At 63.7% G+C, this 19,373-nt stretch overlaps 1 protein-coding gene across 2 annotated transcripts; it reads right to left on the reverse strand.

Annotated features, from left to right (window-relative positions):
• Positions 1–980: 980 nt before the first annotated feature.
• On the reverse strand, positions 981–19,367 carry ANO1 (anoctamin 1). Of its 2 annotated transcripts, XM_060184060.1 has the most exons (15): positions 19,326–19,367; positions 16,406–16,485; positions 15,350–15,361; positions 15,133–15,204; positions 14,867–14,941; positions 13,358–13,559; positions 12,662–12,773; positions 12,497–12,554; positions 11,534–11,634; positions 8,734–8,876; positions 7,904–8,056; positions 7,653–7,705; positions 4,788–4,972; positions 1,875–1,980; positions 981–1,769 (listed from the first exon to the last, which is right to left on the reverse strand). In XM_060184060.1, exons 1-15 carry the CDS (start codon positions 19,336–19,338, stop codon positions 1,482–1,484), a joined length of 1,653 nt encoding a protein of 550 aa, XP_060040043.1. In that variant the 5' UTR covers positions 19,339–19,367; the 3' UTR covers positions 981–1,481. The 2 variants fall into 2 exon arrangements, with proteins under 2 accessions (XP_060040043.1, XP_060040044.1); XM_060184061.1 differs by lacking the exon at positions 15,350–15,361.
• Between the last annotated feature and the right edge of the window lie 6 nt (positions 19,368–19,373).

Genomic DNA, 19,373 nt, shown 5'->3' on the forward strand with positions numbered 1-19,373 from the left:
GAGTGAAGTCCTGAGACCCCCCACCCCAGGTCTCTGTATGCGGGGGGGGGGGGGGGGCCCGGGGGCAGAGGTGAGGAGGGGGTGCGAGGGGGTGAAGGACGAGGCTGTGGAGACGGGGGCTCGGCCCCACCCGACACGCTCACACTCGCCGTGGGAGACGAGGCTCCAGCCGGGAGCTTCTCAGACAAGCCCAGTGCCCGGCCCCGTGGGCTCAGAGATCTCTGTCTCTGTCTCTCGCTCTCTTTTCTGCCTCCAGGGTTCTCTCTGGGACTCGGTGTCGGCACTCCAAATCCACTGCTCCCTCCCGGAGGCCGCTTTCCTCCTCCTCCTTTTTTTTTTAGATAGAGGCAGAGAGAAATTGAGAGAGGAGGGAGGGATAGAGAGGGAGGGAGACAGAGAGACACCTGCAGCCCTGCTTCACCACTCACGAAGCTTCTCCCCTGCAGGTGGGGACCAGGGGCTCGAACCTGGGTCCTTGCTCGGGTCCTCGTGCTTAGCGCTCTGGGCACTTAACCGGATGCATCACCGCCCGGCCCCCGAGGCCTCTGTCTCTGGGGAGTGTGGCCCGTCCCTCGGGGCGCAGTGAGCCGCGGGCTGGGGACCCCTGCGCCAGATGACCCCCCCCCACAGACGTCTCTGCGGAGGGTGGTTCCTTCAGATGCGGCCACACGCCCCCCTGAGGACCCGGGTGACACCGGAGGACGGGCTCGACACGCCCCCCTGAAGACCCGGGTGACACCGGAGGACGGGCTCGACCCCCACCCCGCCCGGGACACCACTCCCCCATCTTCAGAGACGGTGAAAGATACACCTCCTGCATGTCCCAGGTCTCTCTGTCCCAGAATCCTCTGTGGGACTCAGTTTCCCCCCACCCCTTCTTTCTTTTTTAATTGTTTCTTTTTCTTTTTCTTTTTTTACAAGCATTTAAAATAGACCTGACCATCATTGCCCTGCCAGAAAGAACCGCGCTCTGGAGAAGCGTTACCAAAATAGAAAGCTTTATTCATAAAAATCTTTGGTTGTCAGTCACAGGGCCTTGCCGGGCGTGTGCCAAGGGGCTGGGGCCCCCGCCCTGGTGCGGCTGCTAGACGAACATCCCTCGGACCCCCGCAGACTTGATTCAGAGACAGAGACAGAGACAGAGACAGAAGCTGGGCAGGTCCCTGGAAGGCCTACGATTCAGTTCTCAGCCGCCACCCTGCCGCCCCGCCCAGGCTGGTGGCCGTCACCCGTCAAGCCGGAGGCACCTTTGGAAAGATGCCACGAGCCTCCCGTCAGCCCCCCACCCCAGGGGACCCCTCCCCGGTCGGGGCGTCTCCCCTCCGGACCCCCAGGGGACTGGACAGAGGAGGCCCAGGGACGGGCGGTGGGTCTCCTCCCTCGGGGGTTGCGCCCCCCCCCACCCCCCACAGGGCACCGGGAGGGTCCCGGGACGCTGCCCTTGGGCACGGAACACCCGGCTTCCGGCTTCCAGCCCCCGGCTACAGGGCACTGCCCAGCTGTTCCGGGTCCGGGTCCGAGCCGTCCCCAGCGCCCGGGCCCTGCGGCCACGCGGGGGACTGGTGGTTGCGGTGCTGCCCGCGCCCTTCCGGCCCGTCCCCATCCCCGTCCCCGTCCATCCAGGTGCCCAGCAGCTGCCGCCTGTCCTGCTCCTCTCGCATAAAGAGGTCGACCATCAGCACCTTTTCCTTGTGGATCTGCAGGCTGATGTCCTTGGGGATGTCGGGGATCAGCCAGTCCACGAAGTCGCTCATGAACATCACCAGGTTCTGCGGTGGCGGCGGGGCGGGCGCCCTGAGCGGAGTGCCGAGGCGCCCCAGGCAGCTCACCCGGCCTCACTCCCACCCCAAGCTCCCTGGGTCTCGGCTCCCAACCTGGAAGACGATGACAAAGGCCAGCCGGGCGGCCAGCACGGCCCAGAAGTCCTTGGAGATGTCGTACTTGTGCTCCGACCACGGGGGCTCACGATAGTCCTTGTACCTGCAAGAGACCCCGGGCTGGGCAGGCGGGCGGGCGGAGGGCTCCCGGGCCCCACAGACCCCAGGAAGTGGGCTACCAGATTTTTCAGACTGCAGAGATATTTTTGTTACCACCACCCCCCCACACCACCACCACCAAAAAAAAAAAAAAAATAGGAAGAAATATAAATCCTTCTGTGATGGAACTCCCCCCGGTGCTGTCCATGGATGGTCCTGCCAAGTGGTACGGGGGTTTGAACCTGGGCCCCCTTGTACTGCAAGGCGTGGGCTCACGGTGGCCCTCGACTCTGTCCCCAGTCCCCGTGGGCAGGGTGCCAGTGAGCTCGGGAGGCCGCCGGCCAAGATGGAATCAGCCTGGGAACACACCGCCACAGGCCGGTTTGCACAATACCCCCCACGCCCGGCCCGTTCTCCCCATTCGATGCCAGCCCGAGGCCGGGGCCAGGCAGGGGTGCACCCAGGTAAGCTCTCTGCCTCAGTCCTCAAGGACCCGGGTTCGAGATCCTGAGCCCCACCTGTGGGGTGTGGGGAGCTGCAGGTACCGTGAAGCACGTCTATCTGCAGGTGTCTCTCTGTCTCTCTCTCCCTTATCACTTCTTTCTTTTTTTATATTTATTTATTTATTTATTTATTTTCCCTTTTGTTGCCCTTGTTTTATTGTTATTATTGTTGTTATTGATGTTGTCATTGTTGGCTAGGACAGAGAGACATGGAGAGAGGAGGGGAAGACAGAGAGGGGGAGAGAAAGACAGACACCTGCAGACCTGCTTCACCGCCTGGGAAGCGACTCCCCTGCAGGTGGGGAGCCGGGATCCTTCCGCCCGGTCCTTGAGCTTGGTGCTACCGCCCGACTCCTGTTTTTTTAATTTATTGTAATTTTTTTATTGCCTCCAGGATTCTCTCTGGGGCTCGGTGCCGGCACTGCTCCTGGCGGACATTTCTCCCATTTTATTGGACAGGACAGAGAGAACTCGAGAGGGGGAGACAGAGAGGGAGAAGACAGAGAGACACCCGCAGCCCTGCTCCATCACTCGAGAAGCCTCCCCCCTGCAGGTGGGGACCAGGGGCTTGAACCCGGGTCCTTGCTCATGGTGACGTGTGAGCTCGACCAGACACGACTCTGTCTGGCTCCCTAGTGAGCTCTCTCAAGCTAAGCCAGAACCCGCCTTCCTGCCTGGGCTGGGGGTCTGCGCCGAGACACACTTCTGCTTTCGATCAGGGAGACAGACACAGAGACACAGAGAAGAGGCGAGACACCACAGCGCGGCTTCACGGCTCATGAAGCTTCCCCAGGACAGGGGCCCCCCGTGCGGCTGTGGGAGCTCGAACCCGGGTCCCTGCGCAGGCAGATCAGGCCAGCCATCAGGCGGCCTGGTGCTTTTTCCTTTCGCCCTGTTTTGCTCTTCCCCTTCTCCCCACGAGGCTGGCGGACAGGCTTAGGGCCTCCCGGCGGCCGCCCGCCCGACACGCTGGCCCCGTGTCTCCAGAGGGACAGTGAAGAGAGACGGAGCCGCGCTGCCCACCACGCACGGAGCTCCCCAGGGCCATCCGCGGTGCCCCCGTGTGGTGCCTGGGCCTGGGCTCAAACCGGGGGCCTCGGGCGCGCGAGCTGAGCCGGCATCTGGGCCATCCGCCCCCTTTGCTGACGGGAGGGTGAGGGTTAGGTTCATGGTCACCGTCCGCAGCGAAAGATGAGCAGCTGTCTGGACCAGCCCCGGGCGCCCTCCCTTCCTCCCTTCCTCCCTTCCTTCTGTCAGCCACAGGGGAGATGGCCTACTGGCTCTGCACAGACTCTCCTGCCTGAGGCTCTGAGGCAACAGGTTCAATCCCCAGCACCACCAGCAGCCGGAGCTCAGCAGGGCTCTGGGTTTAGTGATTAATAATAATAATAAATAGTGGGGCTGGGAGACAGCACAGTGGTTCTCCAAAGAGCCTCCTGCCTGAGACTCTGAGGTCCCAGGTTCAATCCCCAGCTCCACCATCAGGCAGAGCTGAGCAGGGCTCTGGGGAAATAATAATAATAATAATAACAACAACAACAGGCCCAGGAGGTGGTGCAGTGGATAAAGAAAGCACTGGGCTCTCAAGCATGAGGTCCTGAGTTCAAGCCCCAGCAGCACATGTACCAGAGTGACGTCTGGTTCTTTCTCTCTCTCCTTCTGTCGTTCTCATTCATAAATGAATAAAATATTAAAAAATAATAACAACAACAAGGCAAGAGAGATGGCTTCATGGTCCCGCACGCAGAGTCTCCTGCCTGAGGCTCTGAGGTCCCAGGTTCAATCCCCAGCACCACCAGCAGCCAGGGCTCAGCAGGGCTCTCAGGAAACAAAAATCAAATTAAAAAATAAAAAATTCAGGGGGAGGGGCCAGGCAGTGGCGCACCTGGTTGAGCGCACATGTTACAAGGCACAAGGATGAAGGTTCAAGCCCCTGGTCCCCTCCTGCAGGGGGAAAGCTTCACGAGTGGTGAAGCAGGGCTGCCGGCGTCTCTCTGTCTGTCTGTCTCCCTTCCCCCTCCCCTCTCAATTTCTCTCTGTTTCTAGCTAGTAAATAAATACATAAAATATTTTTTTAAAAGAAAAATTCAGGGGGAGGTATAGAGGAAGAAAACTTTGGGGGCCCGGCACATGATGACATTGTATGAATATGCCAGTGATTTTCGTAAAGCATTAACCCCCTCGATAGGAAAAATAATAATAAATAAACCAAAGGGGGTGGCGAGGGGGAGGGCATCACAGTGGCAGAGCTTCCCCAGGCGCTGCAGCATCCCCACATGGCGCCAGGGCTGGACCGGCGGGTGGGTACCTGCAGATCTGCACCTCGTAGCCCAGGTCCAGGGGGTCGTTGGGGGCTGTGCCGTCCTGGAAGTCGCTGACGTTGAAGGAGGACAGCGTGTGGTTGAGGAAGCCGTGCATGGTCCCATTCTTGCTGTACATGTACAGGTAGACGAGGCGCGGGATGAAATCGGACGTGAAGGAGATCACGAACGCCTGGGGGAGGCGGCGGCGCCTGTGAGCTTCCCCCGGCGCTGCGGGGTCCAGGCCGGGGCCTGACTGCAAGCACTGTGAACGGCACCCTCCCAGCTGAGCTGGCTCGCAGGCCCTTGTGTTTTCGTCGGCGGAGAGGAGAGACACCAAAACTCCTCTTTGCCACCCATGGGCTCGAACCCGGGGCTTCTTAGCAGGTGAGCTGACATGAGTCCCCCCCCCCCCCCCCACCTCCTTTCGGCTCCTGCACTTTACAGAAAGGGGGAAGTCAACTTAGAAACTAAAGAGCGGGGGCCGGGCGGGGGCGCATCTGGTTGAGCACACGGTACAGGGCACAAGGACCCGGGTTTGAGCCCCCGGTCTGCACCCACAGGGGGAAAGCTTCACGAGTGGTGAAGCAGGGCTGCAGGCGTCTCTCTGTCTCCTCCCCTCTTGACCTCGCCCTCCCCTCTTGATTTCTGGCTGTCTCTATCCAACAGATAAAGATACTAATAACAATAAATTTAGGGGGTCGGGCGGTAGCGCAGCGGGTTAAGCGCAGGTGGCTCAAGGCACAAGGACCGGCGTAAGGATCCCGGTTCGAGCCCCCGGCTCCCCACCTGCAGGGGAGTCGCTTCACAAGCGGTGAAGCAGGTCTGCAGGTGTCTGTCTGTCTTTCTCTCCCCCTCTCTGTCTTCCCCTCCTCTCTCCACTTCTCTCTGTCCTATCCAACAACAATGAAGGCAATAACAACAATAACTACAACAATGATGATAAACAACAAGAGCAACAAAAGGGGAGAACATAAATAAATAGGGAGTCGGTCGGTAGCGTAGCAAGTTAAGCGCAGGCAGTGCAAAGTGCAAGGACTGTAAGGATCCCAGTTCGAGCCCCCGGCTCCCCACCTGCAGGGGAGTCACTTCACAGGCGGTGAAGCAGGTCTGCAGGTGTCTGTCTTTCTCTCCCCCTCTCTGTCTTCCCCTCCTCTCTCCATTTCTCTCTGTCCTGTCTAACAAGGATGACAGGAATAACAACAATAATAACTACAACAATAACAAGAAACAACAAGGGCAACAAAAGGGGAAAATAAATAAAAACTAAACAAAAATTAAAAAAAAAAAAAAAAGAAAGAGCAGGGGGCCAGGCATGGCACACCAGTTGAGGGCACATATTTCCATGCACAGGGACCCGGGTTCGAGCCACCACTCCCCTCCTGCAGGGGGGAAGTTTCACAAGCGGTGAAACAGGTCTGCAGGTGTCTCTCTGTCTCTCTCCCTCTCTATTTCTCTCTGTCACTACCCAATAAATAAATAAATAAATATTTTTTTTAAAAAAGAAAGGAAGGAACCCAACACATCCATCCGAAAAGATCTGTGTGCACATATGTTCTTGGCGGCACAATTTGTAATAGCCAAACCCTGGAAGCAGCCCAGGTGTCCAACAACAGATGAGTGGCTGAGCAAGTTGTGGTCTATATACACAATGGAATACTACGCAGCTGTCAAAAATGGTGACTTCACCGTTTTCAGCCGATCTTGGATGGACCTTGAAAAATTCATGTTGAGTGAAATAAGTCAGAAACAGAAGGATGAATATGGGATGATCTCACTCTCAGGCCGAAGTTGAAAAACAAGATCAGAAGAGCAAACACAAGTAGAACCTGAACTGGAATTGGCGTATTGCACCAAAGTAAAAGACTCTGGGGTGGGTGGGTGGGTGGGGAGAATACAGATCCAAGAAGGATGACAGAGGACCTAGTGGGGGCTGTATTGTTAAATGGGAAACTGGGGAATGTTATGCATGTACAAACTATTGTGTTTACTGTCGAATGTAAAACGTTAATTCCCCAATAAAGAAATTAAAAAGAAGAAGAGAAAAGAAAGGGGGTGGGGGTGGTAGCGCACCTGGCTAAATGCACACATTACAGGGCACAAGGCTCCGGGTTCGAGCCCTCACTCCCCACCTGCAGGGGGAAAGCTTGACAAGTGGCAAAGCCGGGCTGCAGGTGTCTCTCTGACTCTCTCTCTGCACCCTCCTCTCAGTTCCTCTCTGTCCCATCCCATCAAATCAAATTAAAACATGATAGATAAATAAATAAATAAATGAAAGGAAGGAAGGAAGAGGCAGGGCCCGGCGATGGCACGCCTGGCTGACGCACGCCTCACCATGTGCCAGGACCTGGGTTCGAGCCCCCGGTCTCTACTTGCAGGGGGAAAGGCTTCACGAGTGGGGAAGCAGGTCTGCGGGTGTTTCTCTGTGTGTCTCCCTCCCCCTCAGGTTCTGTCTCTATTCCATAAATAAACAAACAAGTAAACAAAGTAAAAAGAAAGTCTTTAAAAAAACAGGAAGACAGACAGACAGAGGGGCTGGGAAGACAGTACAGGGACTCTGCAAAAGACCCTCCCGCCTGAGGCTCCCAGGTCCCAGGTTCGATCCCCTACACCACCATCAGCCAGAGCTGAGCAGGGCTCTGGGAAAAAATAATAATAATAAAAAATAACTAAATAAAATAGTTTTAAAAAGAGAGAAAAGCAAGGTCAGAGGTGTTTGTGGGGGGCGTCTCTACCCGTGTGTCTCCCTGCCCACCCGTCTCTGTCTCTCTTGGGGTCTCGGGGCCGTGGGGGAGGGCGGGACGGGGAGAGATTCTGCTGGAGCCCCCCCCCCCCAGTCTCCGTGGGCCCCGGCCAGGCCGCCGGCCACTCACATTGATGATGACGGCCAGCTTGCCCACGCCGCGGAGAATGTTGTACCAGATTCCTGGGGGTGCGAGGGGGCAGCTCAGAGACCCCCGGGCCCGCTTGGGACCCTGAGGGCGGGCGGCGATCCTGCCCCTCACGTCCCCCCGTGTCCCCCGCATCCCCCTGCCACCCATGTCCCCCTGCGTCCCCCTGCCCCCTGTGTCTCCCGCGTTCCCCTGCCCCCCACGTCCCCCCGCGTCCCTCCGCGTCCCCCCACCGATGTCCTTGGCCCGCACGGCCACCGGCCTCCGGAGCTCAGTGACGAACTTCTTGGCGTCCAGCCGGATCTCGATGACGTTGTTGAGCAGGGCGAAGAGGGGGGCCAGCGGGAAGGACGCCACAAACAGGGTCACGAAGCCGAACTGAATGACTGTGCAGGGGTTAGCGCCCGTGGGCGTCAGGAGGCACCAGGGGTGGACAGAGGTCACCCAGGGTGTCAGGGGTCAGGGGACAGGGGGCACCAGGGGTGTCAGAGGTCAGGCAGGGGTGTCAGGGGACAGGGGGCACCAGGGGTGTCAGGGGTCAGGCAGGGGTGTCAGGGGACAGGGGGCACCAGGGGTGTCAGGGGTCAGGCAGGGGTGTCAGGGGTCAGGGGGCACCAGGGGTATCGAGGTCAGGAGAGACCAGGGGGTGTCAGGGGTCAGGAGGCACCAGGGGTATCAGGGGTCAGAGGACCAGGGGGCATCAGGGTTTAGCATTAGGGGTGTCAGGGGTCAGGGGGCCCCAGGGGTATTGAGGTCAGGGGAAACCAGGGGGTGTCAGGGGTGAGTGCCAGGGGTGGTCAGGGGGCACCAGGTGTGGTCGGGGGTGTTGGGGGGCGGCAGGGAGTCAGAGGGCAGCGGGGGCACCAGGGGCCTGGCCCTCCAGGCTCGGCCGGGCTGAGGGCTGGAGGACCCTAGACTCTACTCTGAGCCCCAGGCCCTGGCAGCGGAGTCCATGGCTCCTTCCCAGTGGGGCCTTCAGAATGCAGGTTCCCTCCCTCCTCTCTCTCTGCCCAGGGCTGAGGTCCCGTCCTTCCCGCCTGTCCGTCCGTGAGCAGGGACGCACTCATCTCCATGTATTCTGGCGTGAGGCCCGCATAGGGCTCCAGGGTGTAGTCCACCTCATAGCGCTGCCTGCGCCTCACGTGCTCGCGGGCAGAGGGGCCGCGGTGTTTCAGCCGCAGGGAGCGGATCAACTTCTTCATCTTCCTGGGGACAAGGGGACAGATGGACAGGGGACAGGGACAGAGGGACAGGGGATGGGGGCAGGGGACGGGGCACAGGGGACAGAGGGACAGGGACAGAGGGATGAGGATGGGGCACAGAGGGACAGGGGGATGGACAAAGGGACGGGGGATGGGGGACAAGGGGACATGGGGACGGAGGACAGGGGGACAGGGGACAGTGTAAGGGGACAGCAGCTCAGCAGAGCACCATCCTGAGTTCACTGCCTGGCATCACAGGGCCAGATTAATGCTCTGCTTCTCTCTCTCTCTCTCTCTCTGTAAACAAATAACTTGTTTAAAAAATATTTGATTTATTTATTTATGAGAATGACAGGAGGAGAGAGAAAGAACCAGACATCACTCTGGCATGTGTGTTGCCGGGGATTGAAATCAGGCCCTCATGTTGGAGAGTCCAAAGCCCATCTCTGTGCCACCTCCCGGACCACACAAATAACTTTTTTTAAACCCCCATATATTTAACATTTTTATTTATCTTAACGAAACAGATACAGAAAGACACTAGAGTCCTGCTGAGGCCTGGCTGCCGGCAGAGCCTGAGATGGAACCCGGGACCTCAGAGCCTCAGGCAGGAGGGTGTTCACAGAACCCCTGTGCCACCTCCAAACCCAATAGAAAACTCTTTCTATTTTTATTTTATTTAAAATTTTTAATATTTATTTGTTTTCCCTTTTGTTGCCCTTGTTTTTTAATTGTTGTGGTAGTTATTATTGTTTTTGTTATTGTTGTTGTTGTTGGATAGGACAGAGAAATGGAGAGAGGAGGGGAAGACAGAGAGGGGGAGAGAAAGACAGACACCTGCAGACCTGCTTCACCGCCTGGGAAGCGACTCCCCTGCAGGTGGGGAGCCGGGGGCTCGAACCAGGATCCTTACACCGGTCCTTGCGCTTTGTGCCACCTGCGCTTAACCCGCTGCGCCACCGCCCGACTCCAAATAGAAAACTCTTTACACCAGTGTTCAGATACAGAGAGGAGGAGAGACCCGCAGCCCAGCCCGCCCTCCATGCAGTGGGGAGACCTCACGCTTCACCCAAGAGAGACCCTGCGTTCAAACCCTGACCTAGACCCTGTGAGAGCCTATGGAGGGTGGGCAGGGCTGTGGGGTCTCTCCTCTCTCAGCACCCTGCACAGCACCCAGGGAGCCCATGGAGGGTGGGCAGGGCTGTGGGTCTCTCCTCTCTCAGCACCCTGCACAGCACCCAGGGAGCCCATGGAGGGTGGGCAGGGCTGTGGGGTCTCTCCTCTCTCAGCACCAGGCACAGCACCCAGGGAGCCCATGGAGGGTGGGCAGGGCTGTGGGGTGTCTCCTCTCTCAGCACCCTGCACAGCACCCAGGGAGCCCATGGAGGGTGGGCAGGGCTGTGGGGTGTCTCCTCTCTCAGCACCCTGCACAGCACCCAGGGAGCCCCATGGAGGGTGGGCAGGGCTGTGGGGTCTCTCCTCAGCACCCTGCACAGCACCCAGGGAGCCCATGGAGGGTGGGCAGGGCTGTGGGGTCTCTCCTCTCTCAGCACCCTGCACAGCACCCAGGGAGCCCATGGAGGGTGGGCAGGGCTGTGGGGTCTCTCCTCTCTCAGCACCAGGCACAGCACCCAGGGAGCCCATGGAGGGTGGGCAGGGCTGTGGGGTGTCTCCTCTCTCAGCACCAGGCACAGCACCCAGGAGCCCATGGAGGGTGGGCAGGGCTGTGGGGTCTCTCCTCTCTCAGCACCCTGCATAGCACCCAGGGAGCCCATGGAGGGTGGGCAGGGCTGTGGGGGTCTCTCCTCTCTCAGCACCAGGCACAGCACCCAGGGAGCCCATGGAGGGTGGGCAGGGCTGTGGGGTCTCTCCTCTCTCAGCACCCTGCACAGTACCCAGGGAGCCCCATGGAGGGTGGGCAGGGCTGTGGGGTCTCTCCTCTCTCAGCACCAGGCACAGCACCCAGGGAGCCCATGGAGGGTGGGCAGGGCTGTGGGATCTCTCCTCTCTCAGCACCAGGCACAGCACCCAGGGAGCCCATGGAGGGTGGGCAGGGCTGTGGGGTCTCTCCTCTCTCAGCACCAGGCACAGCACCCAGGGAGCCCATGGAGGGTGGACAGGGCTGTGGGGTGTCTCCTCTCTCAGCACCAGGCACAGCACCCAGGGAGCCCATGGAGGGTGGGCAGGGCTGTGGGGTCTCTCCTCTCTCAGCACCAGGCACAGCACCCAGGGAGCCCATGGAGGGTGGGCAGGGCTGTGGGGTCTCTCCTCTCTCAGCACCCTGCACAGCACCCAGGGAGTGGGTCTCCTCTGTTGAGCACTAGCAGCTCTCCTCCCCCCCCCCACGCCCCCATGCTCACCCCCAGGGCCCCACTCATGGCTCCGCCCATCTACGGGCCCGCCCACTCCATACCGAGCAGCACGCGGCCCCGCCCACTGGAGGCCCCGCCCACCCTCAAGGCCCCTCCCACGCAGCCGCCACCTGAGGCCACGCCCCTGCGTGGAGCCGCCCAGCGGCCCCATCCGCTGCCAGCCCCGCCCACCCATCGCCCTGCCCACTGGCCCCGCCCACTCCCCATCCACCCCACGGTCCCCGCCCACCAGAGGCCCCGCCCAGAGCCCAAGGCCCCGCCCCCGGCCCGGCCGGCCCCGCCCACTCACGGGATGCCGATCTCGAACAGGTTGTTCTGGATGAGCTGCTTCCCCAGCATGATGATGCTCAGCTGGATGCAAAGCTCCATGAGGCAGCCGCCGGGGGCGCACTGCGGGCGGGCGGGCCGGGGTCAGGGGCTGGGGGTCAGGGGCCGGGGTCTGGGGGCGGGGTCGGGGGCGGGGTGGGGTCTGGGGTCAGGGGCTGGGGGTCAGGGGCCGGGGTCTGGGGGCGGGTGGTCTGGGGCCGGGGTCAGGGGCGAGGGGGTTAGGGGCGGGGGGGGGGGGTCAGGGGCCGGGGTCTGGGGCCGGGGTCTGGGGGCGGGGGTCAGGGGCGGGGTCAGAGGCCGTGGTCAGGAGCGGGGGGGGGGGGGGGGTCAGGGGCCGGAGTCTGGGGCTGGGGTCAGTGGCGGGGGTCAGGGGCGGGGGGGTCAGGGGCCAGGATCTGGGGGCGCCCAGCCAGCTGGCAACCAGGCTTCGCGAGCAGTGGCGCCGTCTCTGTGTCTCTCTCTCGTCTCTGTCTCTAAAATCCCCGAACAGAGCCAGGCCCTCCCCCTGCAGGGCCCCTCCCTCCGCATGGCTCCTCCCCCTGCATGACCCTTCCCTCCGCAGCCCCTCCCTCCGCACAGCCCCTCCTTCTGCATGGGCCCTCCCCCTGCATGGGCCCTCCCCCTGCATGGGCCCTCCCCCTGCATGGGCCCTCCCCCTGCATGGCCCCTCCCCTGCATGGCCCCTCCCCTGCATGGCCCCGCCCCCTGCATGGCCCTCCCCCTGCATGGCCCCTCCCCCTACATGGCCCCGCCCCTGCATGGCCCCGCCCCCTGCATGGCCCCCTCCCCTGCATGGCCTCAGCGTCTCCCCGGCCTTGCACCCAGGGCCGCGCGTGGCCGGCTCCCTCCCCGGGGAAAGGACCTGGACCCCCGACACGGGCTCCTTTCAGGGGACCCAGCGCCCCGCCCCCGGCGGACCCCTCACCTCCTCCATCCTGAAGGAGCGGAAGATGTACACGTAGTCCCCCGGGCGCCCCACGAACCTGGCGTGACGGGAGCGGCGTGAGGGAGACCCCAGAGAGCCCGCCCCCACCCCCACCCCCACCCCCACCCCCGGCCGCCGGGACCAGGACGCCCGGCCGGCGCGTACCGGCCCTTGAAGAAGGCCACGTAGAAGATGGGGGTGTAGGAGTTGACGAACTTGAGCAGGAAAGCCTTGAAGATCAGGCGGTCCTCGAAGCTCTTCTCCGTCTTGGGGACCTCTGGGGGGCGGGGCGGGGGTCACGGGGGGACGGGGCGGGGGTCACGGGGGCGGGGCGAGGGGGTCACGGGGGGCGGGGCGGGGGTCACGGGGGACGGGGCGGGGGGGTCACTGGGGGGCGGGGCGGGGGTCACGGGGGGCGGGCGGTCACGGGGGTGGGGACGGGGCGGGGGTTACTGGGGGGCGGGGCGTCACGGGAGGATGGGGTGTGGGGGTCAAGGGGGAACAGGGCGGGGGGGTCACTGGGGGACGGGGTGGGGGGGTTACGGGGGACGGTGTGGGGGGGTCACGGGGGGACGGGGCGGGGGGTCACAGGGGGCGGGGCGGGGGGTCACTGGGGGGACGGGGCGGGGGGTCACGGGGGGCAGGCGGTCACGGGGGTGGGGACGGGGCGGGGGTCACTGGGGGGACGGGGCGGGGGTCACGGGTGGGCGGGGTGGGGGGGTCGCGGGGGGTCACGGGGGACGGGGCGGGGGGGTCACGGGGGGATGGGGCGGGGGGTTACGGGGGGGGGGGGACTGGGTCCTGGGTCACTGGGGGCCAGGCCGTGGGGTCCCCGTGGGGCGGGCCGTGCCGGCCGCTGACCGATCTGGGTGAGCCATCGGGCCACGCAGCCGTAGGCCTCGTCCAGCAGGATGATGACCACCAGGTTGATGATGACAGCCGTGGCCGTGACGGTGACGCGGATGTTGGAGCGCACGGCGGGCGAGGAGGCCATGGCCAGGGCGGCGGCCGTGGAGATGCGGTAGATGATGACGCCCAGCACGATGGCGAAGGTCACGGCCACCTGGGGACGGGGACGGGGATGGGCGCGCGGTCTGGGACCTTCCTCGGCCCTGGGTCTCTGAGCCCTATGCCCCGTGACCCCTGACCCCCATCTGCACCCCGTGACCCCCGACCCACATCTGTGCCCCGTGACCCCTGACCCACATCTGCGCCCCGTGACACCCGATCCCCCACCTGCGCCCCGTGACCCCGGACCCCCCATCTGTGCCCCATGACCCCCTACTCCTCATCTACACCCTGTGATCCCCACCCCCGATCTACACCCCTTGACCCCCGACCCCCCATCTTCACCCTGTGACCCCGATTCCCCCATCTGTATCCCGTGTCCCCTGTCCCCTCCTTGAGAAGCCAGGAGGTAGCTGTGGTTGGGGGTGAGACGTCTGCCCACAGTGACTCACGGCGGGGGCGGGGGTGGGGGCGGGGGCGGGGGAGGGCCCGGCTTCCCTTGGAAAACCCCTCGCTCCTGCCAGGGACGCGCCCATGCCAACCGCGGGACCCCGCCAGCGGGGACGCTGACTCAGCTGGCACGCCCGGGCGGGCACCGTCTGGAATGCGGGCCCATGCCGATGGCCAGCAGGCTTTCTGCCCACCTTCCTGCCTCTGTGGGACAGGAGCCCACTTCCCAGGCTGGGGGGCGCGGGGGTCCCGGGGTGGCAGCCAGAGGTGAGGGCGGGTCTCTGGGAAAGCATCTTCCCCGCCCGGGAGCGCTGCCTGCTCCTTCCTCCAGGACGGTGGAGGTGATGCTGGGGCCGGAGCAGCCATGCTGTGACCAAGAGGCACAGCCCAGAGAAAACGGGTCTGCAAGGACTGTGGCATCGTGCCCAGCCCTGATGTCACACCCCAGGGTGACACTAACGCCTATCGCTCGAGAGGGGTGCCCACCGTCTCCTGCAGGGACCATGCGCCTAGACCCCGCCGGGCCCCCGCTGTCCCCGACTGTCCCCTGCCTCATCCCCCCAGCATCTGGGGCCTCAGCACCTGAAGCCACCGGCCCCCTGACATGACGGCACGTGTGGGGCCCTCGGGAAGGGGGCACGGGGGCCCTTGGGGTCGCTGTGGAGGCCCCGTCACGGCCTAATGGCGGGACACTGGGGCCCGGTGCATGCGGGGTTGACTGCTCCAGGCTTTCAGACAGAGAGAGCTTCCCCCAGTGCCGTGGCTCTCCCATGTGGTGCCAGGGGCCTTACTTACGGCCCGCCAGGCGCCCTTCTGGCCCCAAAACCTCCCATTTTAGGGGTTGTGATGGTGCCAAGCCTGGGCGCACCCCCTCCCCCCCCATCTCCCCACCCCCCCGCTTCTGGAACTTACCATGAAGACGATGGAGACCAGGTTGGTGAGGTAGGCGGGGAAGCGGTCCCTCCAGGTCAGCTTCACCTTGTCTGTCTGCGAGAGACGGCCGGTCACAGGGGTGGGGGGCACAGGCGGCGTGAGCCGCCGCCAAGTCCTGTCTTTACACAGGCTCCTCTTGTGGGGCGGCCAGACCCCCAGCTGACGGGCCCCCCATCTGGGTGAGGGGAGCACTGGCCCCCGCGGGACCCCCACCTGGGTTTGCTGATGAGTCTCATTGGCCCTACCTTTTTGTGCTTACACTCCCTGCGTAGTGATTTCTCCAACACCCGGGCCTCGTATTCGGCTCTGGGGTGGTCCTGGGGGCGGAGGGCGTAGTGAGCGGCGCCTGCCGCGGGTCTGGGGGTCCACGCCGCCCGCCCGCCCGGGGCACAGCCCTGAGCCTCCCCTCCCCCCGGCACCCCGGCGTCTGCAGACCCTCTCCCCCCTCCCCCTGATGCCAACCTTCACGGCCTCCTGCGGGCGGCGGCGGGGACGTGGGAGAGACAGAGATGCTTCGTCACTGGCCGCTCTGGAGAGAGTCCCGGGAACAGGACGGACAGAGGGACGGAGGGAGGGATACCCAGGGGCAGGGCCCAGGTCCCAGAGTCGAGGGCACGGCTGGTTATTACTATTTTTTATGGGGCGCCGGGGAGCCTGCATGCAATCGCTGCTTTTGTTTGCACATTCTTTTTCTCCTTCTGTCTGTCTGTCTGGCTGGCTGCCTATCTTATCTTTCTCTTCCTTCCTCCCTCCTTTCTTTCCGTGCTGGGGCTTGAACCCAGGGCCTTGGAGAGTCCCTGTGCCGCCCAGTTAGCTGAAGGGCTGGGGGACCCCAAAGGGATCCGGAAAGTCCTCAGACTCCAGCCCCCTCCTCCTGCCCAGCCGGGGTCCCCAATCCAGGGACAGCCCCCCCAATCGGCTCCCAGAGACGCCAAGCTCTCCTGGCCGCAGCTGGGGGACGGCGGACGCCACCCCCCCAAGATGCGCAAAGCGCCAGGGCCACGGCACCCGCGGGCCGCAGAGAGGACACAGTAGGCACGGCCGTCTGTCCTGTCTGTCCCTTTCTGGCCGAAGCTGCCACGAGAGGGGCCTGGAGACTCCCAGGGAGCCGCGGCCCCTGGTCCCGCCGTGAAATAAACGAAATGAGTTTGAAAAAACGGCCACAGGTGAGGGAAGGACAGACAGACAGGACAGACAGGGTGGGCCACCCCGGGGTCACTGTGTCCTGAACGTCCCCCCTGTGGAGGGCAGCACAGAGGCTGGTTCTGGGGTCCTCCAGCAGAGTGGTGCACCCCAGTGTGTTGGCTGCCCCAGGACAGGGTGAGGGCGGGTTCGCTGACAGCAGTGGGCCAGCGTGGGGGGACACAGCCCTGGGCTGGGCCCTCAGTCCCCTGTCCCCCTGGGTGACGGGGACACCCCTGCCCAGCCCCTGCTCCCAGTGGGCGACCGGGACGCCCTCCACAAACCCCGCTGGCCCCTGTGGGTGCCAGGGCCGCCCCCGCACGCTCGCTCACCCACCTCCTCCTCGAAGCCCGTGAGGTCCCAGTGGTAGTTGAGTCTCATCTGCTTCCGCTTCCAGTGCTCCATGAAGGTGGCCGCTGAGGAGGGAGGCAGCCGCAGTCAGCAGGGCAGCGGCACAGCCCCGGCCTCACGGCGCCCTGGAGCCCCCAGGCTGAGCGGTGGCCGTGGGCACGGCGGGGAAGGGGCTCCCGGAGCTGGGGGAGGCTGGGCCCGGGTGGGAGCCCAGCATCGCAAAGAAAGGGGAAACCTACCCCGTGAGGGACCGGGCGGGTGGGGAGGGAGGGGAACAGGGCCTGTCCTCTGAGCTGTGCCCACGTCACCGTGGGGCCCGTGGCCTCTGCCCAGGGGGCCTGCTACCCTCCATCCTCTGCCCGAGCCCCCACGCAGGACGGTGTGTCACAGGTGGCTGGGCTGAGGCTCTGGGCGGGGGCAGCCGGCTCCAGGTCCCTGGCCTGACAGGGGGCCCAGCTCTGTCCCGGGGTGAAGTGACCACACGTGGTCTCAGTTCCCTGCAGCTCTGGAAGGGTCACGGCCCCCACAACCCAGTGCTGGGTGGGGGGCACAGCTCAGAGATGGGCGGGCAGGCCATGGGACCTTCTCTCTGGGTGCTGGGGGTTGGTTGGTGAGGGCAGGTAAGTGGAATCCAGCTGAGCCCCGAGCACAGTAACCAACACTGGGGCCCCCAGATGCCCATCCTGAAGCTAGAGGTGAGGAGCGGAACTCAGAGGAATATTACTCAGTCAAGAAAAATACACATGGGCACTGACTCAGCGACCCGGGCCTGGGAACCCTCGCTCTGAGGCAGGTCTGCAGGCCTGGAGAAGCTCCCTCCGTCCACTGCCTGTCCTTCTTTCCCGCCTCCACCTCTCTGTCTGCCCGCTGCCCTGTCCAAACGAGGGTCCCCACAGAGGCTGGGGTGGGGGCTCAGCTAGGGGACCGTCACCACTACTCCATGTAGAGTCTTGGGCCAACTGAGATAGCAGAGGAGTCTCTGCAGGTCTCTGCTCTCACACGGCTGCCAGGCCTCAGGACCCACTATGTGTGTGACCCCCAAGACACGCTGTCACGGCTGCGGCTGGGTGCGGGGCTCTGGCGGGTGGCACCTGGAGGCGGCATGTCACTGATGCCAGGGGACAGCATGTCTGCGTATCCAGGGCCGGTGGAGTCGGGGGGGGGGCGCAGACCCTTGCCCAGCGGCAGGTGTGAGGGCCCCTCTGCTGTTGCCACGTGGGACGTGGGACGGGGGGCAGGAATGTCCCCACAGGAGGGAGGGAAGGCCCCCCGAGGCTGCCAACAAGGAACAAGGGGTCTGCCATGGGGAGGGGCAGGGGCAGATGGCCCAGAGCCCACTCCTCCTCTTCCCAGGGTGGCTTTGCTGGGAGGGGTCTGCTGAGGTAAGATTTCTCCCCACCCTCCTGCTGCCTGCCTGTACCACCCAACACCCAGCCCAGCACCCAGGCCACTACCCAGCCCAGCACCCAGCCCAGCACCCAGGCCACTACCCAGCCCAGCACCCAGCCCAGCACCCAGCCCAGCACCCAGCCCAGCACCCAGGCCAGCACCCAGCCCAGCACTCTGTTTAACACCCAGCCCAGCACCCAGCCTGGTAGACAGTCGAGCCCGTCCCAGTCCCTCCACCCTCTGCACCCCTACAGCCCTGGGGACCGCACTCCTGCTGACCCCACATGCCATGTCCCCAGCTGACCCCAGCTGCTGTGTCCACCCCAACCTAGACGCTGTGTCCCCAGCTGACCCCAGACGCCGTGTCCCCCCACCCCAGACACCATGTCCCCCACCCCAGACTCCATGTCCCCCACCCCAGACTCCATGTCCCCCACCCCAGACTCCATGTCCCCCACCCCAGACACCATGTCCCCCACCCCAGACTCCATGTCCCCCACCCCAGACTCCATGTCCCCCACCCCAGATTCCATGTCCCCCACCCCAGAAACCATGTCCCCCACCCCAGACTCCATGTCCCCCACCCCAGAAACCATGTCCCCCACCCCAGACTCCATGTCCCCCACCCCAGAAACCATGTCCCCCACCCCAGACACCATGTCCCCCACCCCAGACTCCATGTCCCCCACCCCAGAAACCATGTCCCCCACCCCAGACTCCATGTCCCCCACCCCAGACTCCATGTCCCCCACCCCAGACTCCATGTCCCCCACCCCAGACACCATGTCCCCCACCCCAGACTCCATGTCCCCCACCCCAGACTCCATGTCCCCCACCCCAGATTCCATGTCCCCCACCCCAGAAACCATGTCCCCCACCCCAGACTCCATGTCCCCCACCCCAGAAACCATGTCCCCCACCCCAGACTCCATGTCCCCCACCCCAGAAACCATGTCCCCCACCCCAGACTCCATGTCCCCCACCCCAGACTCCATGTCCCCCACCCCAGACTCCATGTCCCCCACCCCAGAAACCATGTCCCCCACCCCGACGCCATGTCCCCGCTCACCCCAGATACCATGTCCCCCACCCCAGACTCCATGTCCCCCACCCCAGACTCCATGTCCCCCACCCCAGACACCATGTCCCCCACCCCAGACTCCATGTCCCCCACCTCAGACACCATGTCCCCCACCCCAGACTCCATGTCCCCCACCCCAGACTCCATGTCCCCCACCCCGACACCGTGTCCCCCACCCCGACGCCATGTCCCTGCTCACCCCAGACACCATGTCCCCCACCCCAGACTCCATGTCCCCCACCCCAGACTCCATGTCCCCCACCCCGACACCGTGTCCCCCACCCGGACACCGTGTCCCCCACCCCGACGCCGTGTCCCCGCTTACCCCAGATACCATGTCCCCCCACCCCAGATACCATGTCCCCCCACCCCAGACGCCATGTTCCCCCACCCCAGACGCCGTGTCCCCCACCCCGACGCCATGTCCCCGCTCACCCCAGAGGGCCATGAAGACTGAGAAGAAGACAGTGGCGGGGTTGTCGA

The sequence above is a fragment of the Erinaceus europaeus genome, unplaced genomic scaffold (genome assembly GCF_950295315.1).
Source record: "Erinaceus europaeus unplaced genomic scaffold, mEriEur2.1 scaffold_298, whole genome shotgun sequence".
NCBI classification, from domain to species: domain Eukaryota; kingdom Metazoa; phylum Chordata; class Mammalia; order Eulipotyphla; family Erinaceidae; genus Erinaceus; species Erinaceus europaeus.

Coding starts and splice junctions, on each gene's coding strand:
- ANO1 (XM_060184060.1), bottom strand. Junction 14,942..15,132: donor GGGAGTGTAAGCACAAAAAG/GTAGGGCCAATG, acceptor CGTCTCTCGCAG/ACAGACAAGGTGAAGCTGAC. Junction 8,877..11,533: donor CTGTTCGAGATCGGCATCCC/GTGAGTGGGCGG, acceptor CCTTGTCCCCAG/GAAGATGAAGAAGTTGATCC.